General features: G+C 42.0%; 1 protein-coding gene across 1 annotated transcript; it reads right to left on the bottom strand.

Annotated features, from left to right (window-relative positions):
- Positions 1-602: 602 nt before the first annotated feature.
- On the bottom strand, positions 603-1,606 carry LOC310804181 (G0/G1 switch protein 2-like). The gene is made up of 2 exons (XM_083669301.1): positions 1,551-1,606; positions 603-1,327 (listed from the first exon to the last, which is right to left on the bottom strand). Exon 2 carries the CDS (start codon positions 1,305-1,307, stop codon positions 975-977), a length of 333 nt encoding a protein of 110 aa, XP_083525427.1. The 5' UTR covers positions 1,308-1,327; positions 1,551-1,606; the 3' UTR covers positions 603-974.
- Between the last annotated feature and the right edge of the window lie 3,535 nt (positions 1,607-5,141).

Below are 5,141 nucleotides of genomic sequence, written 5' to 3'. Positions count from 1 at the left end.
ATCTACAGCTTCCAGCCCACTACTCCTTTATGACTGAGTAGGCCTATAGACTACATTGGGGAACCAACCTGTTGATCTAGTATGGTGTCTCTCTCTAGTGGCTATTTGTTAGAAGTGCAATAATGTGCAGATTCATCCTCATATTAGTCCCTCTCTACCCAGACCTATTCAAAGCTGGTATCTAGGATCTAACGAGGCATAACAGGAAAGTACAAAGAAAGAGGCTACATTGTTAAGAACAGTGTTGGGGAAGCTAATCTTAAAATGTACCAATTACTTTACAAGGAAAGAAACTGAACTACACAAAAGCTACCCTTGAGAGAAATATAGTTTGTCTAAACTAAAAAAAAAAAAAAGTGACAGCAGTTTATTTTAATTTAGTTTAACTACCCCCAACCTACTGCAAAATGCAGTTAAACTGATAGTTGAACTACATCTAGTGGAACTACTCCAACACTGGTTAAGGAATGGTTAATCAAGTTAATCTTAACCCCCCTCTCACACAAAAGAAATAACACCGCTGCTGCAGGAATTATAATTGACGCATTGTGAATAAAAAATATCACTTTATTACATTGCAAACAAATATTTACAGCATTGGCACGGCTCTTTTTAGTCATAAAAAAATTAACTTTTTTGGCACCGTGGGACCTGAGCATGTGAGGGCGACTGCACAGCAGCGGCCCTGCACTCTCCCTATCCGAAAATTGCACTCCAACAGCGGGGGCAGTATACACTCGCCGTGCCTTCGAGGAGGACTGAAACTGGGTCCTCCGACATGTGTCAACGTGGGCTACCCAAAGCAAAGCAACGCAGCGCAGCCACAGACCGCTTTTCTGTAAACTGAGTAGGCCATTCATTCGTGTTGTGAAGCTTTCTTGGGTGCGTATGCTGCGCACCATATTTGGCGTGGCAAGGACCTATACAGTTCCTTAATAAATATGTGTCAGCGACTGTCACTGACGGGGAACGCTTTAAGAGGCGTGCAGGCGATTGGACACGCTTCTTTGCGCCAGTTTCTGCTTCTTGGGTATGGTGACTTCTTCCGCGGCCTTCTCCATCTCCACTCTCTCCTTCCTTCTCTCCTCCGCCTCCAATGCCCTCTGCTCCCGGGCCACCAGTAGCGCCAGCTCGGCGTCCAAGGGCTCGTTGGAGGAGAAGGGTTGGCATACAGTCTCCACCAGGCCAAGGACCGTGCCAAGGAAAGCCACCACGGAGCCAAACAGGTACACCTTCAGCATGTTACGGTTGGGTTTCTGGCTCAGCATCTCCTTGGCGAAGGGAATGATTTCTTGCATAGTCTCCATTTCTTCTGGTTTGATGTTGGCTGTGGAGAGAGGTCAGGGATGGATTTTTAGATACAGGTGTCGCCAGGCATTTACCCAGTAGACTAACATTGCGCAACACACGCCGTTTAGGCTATAGACGTATGCCATCACTTGACTGAATGTGTTTGTTTCTGTAAATGTAGTAGCCTATATTTCTCCTATAACGTAATAGGCAAATACTCTATTCTTGTAAGAAAGCCTGGCATATGCAATGATACTTACTTCAGTCAGGAGATTTGGAATATCGGCACTCCAGAAGCGACTTCGGGTAATCGTCACAGCGCACTGAGAGAAGGGAGGTTTTCGCTTTTATAGACGCTGACACTTTTTGTTACCGCCTACACCGTGACGTTTAATGAATATTCATTGTACACGAGGAATCCACGAGCTGAAATGCGCTTCGTCTTCAGCCAAGCTAAATTATCTTGTGCAATACTAGAAAAAACTTAACTGCAGTGGACGTGAGCTACGTGTTAGTTATAGTAGTGATGCAAACTGAACACATAATAACACATAATAACGCACACACGACACACACACGAAAGAGACACCGTTAATTTTGGCAATCCTTTTTTTGTATACATCCATTCTGGAATTAATTGTAACATATTATACCACATGGAACAATGACAACATCTTTATGTATGATAGGTGGCATTTCACTCTCAAGACAATTTCCACAGTTGAGTCAGGAACACTCACGTCTTAGTTCAACCATGTATTGAATATAAAATGGTTATACAATCAGGCTTGGCTTATTTGGATGGCTCTGCTCTTTTGAGAGCTCCCTGTCTGGAAGTTACAAATGACTACAACACACGCATGTATATTACATGGCAGGGACCCATACTATCTATCAACCCCCGATAGAGCAGAACCAAAGTGTTATGTAGACTGACCACTTCAATAGGCCTCCATATCAAAGTGTAACATCTGATTGTGTAAACAGCTGACCTGTCACTAGGACTCAGTGTCCTGCCTGAACGAAGCTCACTCCATTGGGATCCTTGTGTCTGAGATCAAGAGATGGTGTAATGAAGCCAAAGGCCACTTAAACCCAGTCACCCTGTCACACGCACGCACGCACGCACGCACACACACACACACACACACACACACACATTGAATTAAAGCTGTGAATCTCGATTTTAACAATTAGTAATTGTTTGATTTCAAATTCAAACTGTTGGAGTGTAGAGGTAAAAGAAGACAAAATGCCTCCTCTTTCCAATACTTATGGAGGCCACTGTATGTTATGCCTGCCCAGGAAGTGATTCAAATGCAGACTAAATATTATTATTCTAATCTTATTATTGTCATGTTTGGTGGCACCTTAACAATTCTATGTAATTCCCTTATTGGTGAAGTGAGTTTTCGGCATTAGGAAAGGAAGGAACATACAGAACATCACTTTGTCATTGTTTGTAGACAATAAATTAGTAGTTATAGGGGTTTTGATGAAGCATTAGTGTTTGATAGATTTAATGGTATGAGGGAAAGTAATCTAGATAGGAGAGCTATTTCAAATTCGTAATTTAGGACCCCTTAGCCCCCCCCCCCCCCTTCTCTCTATGATCTTATCATCTCTCTCTCTCTCTCGCACACACACGCAAACACGCACGCACGCACGCACACACACACACACACACACACACACACACTATTATGCATTCAGTTTGCACATTCAACAGGATTGAAATGAAAGAGACACTGCCAATATGCACCACTAGCAGATACTATTTGGGCAACCGCTGAGCTGATTGTTTTTTTAGGCATAGATTCTGGAATTAGTGGTAAAATAGTGTGGCACATGATGGAACAATGATTGCCAAAGCGAAAAAATCGGATGAAAAATATTATTGAATTAAAATTGATCTCTTTTTAGCTGTATGATAGCTGGTCTTTTAGTTTCTACAGTGGTGGGATCCTTTAGTCTGTGATCAAGAGATGGTTTAATGAAGCCAAAGGCCATGTAAACCCTGTCATCCTGTCTGGGTTCTGCTCTGTCTGACGCACATGCTGTGAACTCTGTCTGTACTGAGACAGACAGACAGACAGACAGACACACACACACACACACACACACACACGTAAACTGTGACTAATATGACCGTAATATTGACTGTTGCAAGATTTGGTTGTGGAGAATCTTCTGAAGCACATTAATGTTTTGTTCTCATGATTCTGATAGCCATATACAAACTGGTTTTGTCATCATTCTTGTTTTTATCATTTGCTCTTGATTCAAGAGTTGATGACGCTTGAGCAAATGAATGTTGACCCGAAGTTTGGAGGTAAAATGGGCCATATGTATTGTACCAATGGCTATCCTGGCTGTATTCATTAGCAAACATTCCCCCCACCTTGCTGAGTTGCTGAGCAGAGGCAAGTATGTTTCTCTGTTTTGATTGGTGAAAGTTATGTTTAATATGCCCAATGTCTCCCCAGCTATCTAATCTGTAATGCCTGCTCAGGAAGTGATCTAAATGCGAAAAAATATTATTATAATCGTATTATTGTCTGGAGGGAGCTTAACAGTTTCATGTAATTCCCCTCTAGGTGAGTTGAGTTTTGGGCTTAAGAAAAGCGGAAAACATGAGGAGTCTTGGCCAGCATTTAGCATGTGAAGTTTCTCTGAAGGAACATACAAAGCCTCACTTTGTCATTGTTTGTAGACAATAAATTAGTAGTTATGGGGGTTTTCATCAAGGTCCAGTATTAAGACGTGATCCAAATGCGAAAAAATATTATTATAATCGCATTATTGTTGAGTCTGGAGGGAGCTTAACAGTTTCATGTAATTCCCCTCTTGATAGAGAGTTGATAGATTTAATGGTATGAGGAAAATTAAAGTAGATGGGAGAGCTACCCCCCCCCCTCCTTCTCTCTCTCTCTGTCTCACACACACACACGAAAGAAAGAAAGACTGTTTATTTGCTATGCAATCAATTCTCATCAATTGTTGGAATGAATCTTTTTGCACACTTTTTGCACACACCCCATTGACCTTTCTTCTCAAAAACAAAAACACATAGTCATTTAAGGGAATTGGCATATTTCATAATTTCATTGAGTTAAAGTGTTTTTTCCCAAAATCACACGCAGGCCACGTAATCCACTCATGGGGTATTCAGAGTGTGCTGCCAAAACAAATGAGTGTTTTTTTCTTGTTTCTGTATATTCAGTATATATACTCATAGATATGATAGGGTGTGTATGAAGTATAAATGATGTGTCATCTTATCCATAAACGGAACAATACTCACAGGAAACAATAAGAAATGTTGAAGTGAACTGAATTTTAACCACCCATTTCCATTGTTGAATTATAATGGTTATGACCTCAAACCCGCATGAACTGTTTCTAAAATTCTGGATCTATAAAGCCATGTCAGCATTTAGAGAAGCTATGGCTGGGAGCTATGGCAGGATTCCTGTCTGTGTTTGTCTCTGAGGTCAGTACTAGGAGTTTTTCTTTTGGTATGCAGCACTTTTCCTGTTCATTAGTGCTACACTGTATCGACAGTATCTAATCAGAGAAAGACACTGTGTGTCTTATTCAGATGTTTTTGTGGCCTGTGTACACACGCACACTCAGACACACACAGACACACACGGACATACACAGACACACGCATGCACGCACGCACGCACGCACGCACGCACGCACGCACGCACGCACGCACGCACTCACACACACGGACATACACAGACAAACACAGAGATACACAGACACACACACACACACACACACATACACAGACACACACACACACACACACACACACACACACACACATAGACATCACAGTA

The sequence above is a fragment of the Argentina silus genome, assembly GCF_951799395.1.
Source record: "Argentina silus genome assembly, chromosome: 4".
NCBI classification, from domain to species: domain Eukaryota; kingdom Metazoa; phylum Chordata; class Actinopteri; order Argentiniformes; family Argentinidae; genus Argentina; species Argentina silus.
This window is presented reverse-complemented; position numbering and strand designations above follow the sequence as displayed.

Coding starts and splice junctions, on each gene's coding strand:
- LOC310804181 (XM_083669301.1), bottom strand. CDS start 1,307: ATGGAGACTATGCAAGAAATCATTCCCTTCGCCAAGGAGATGCTGAGC.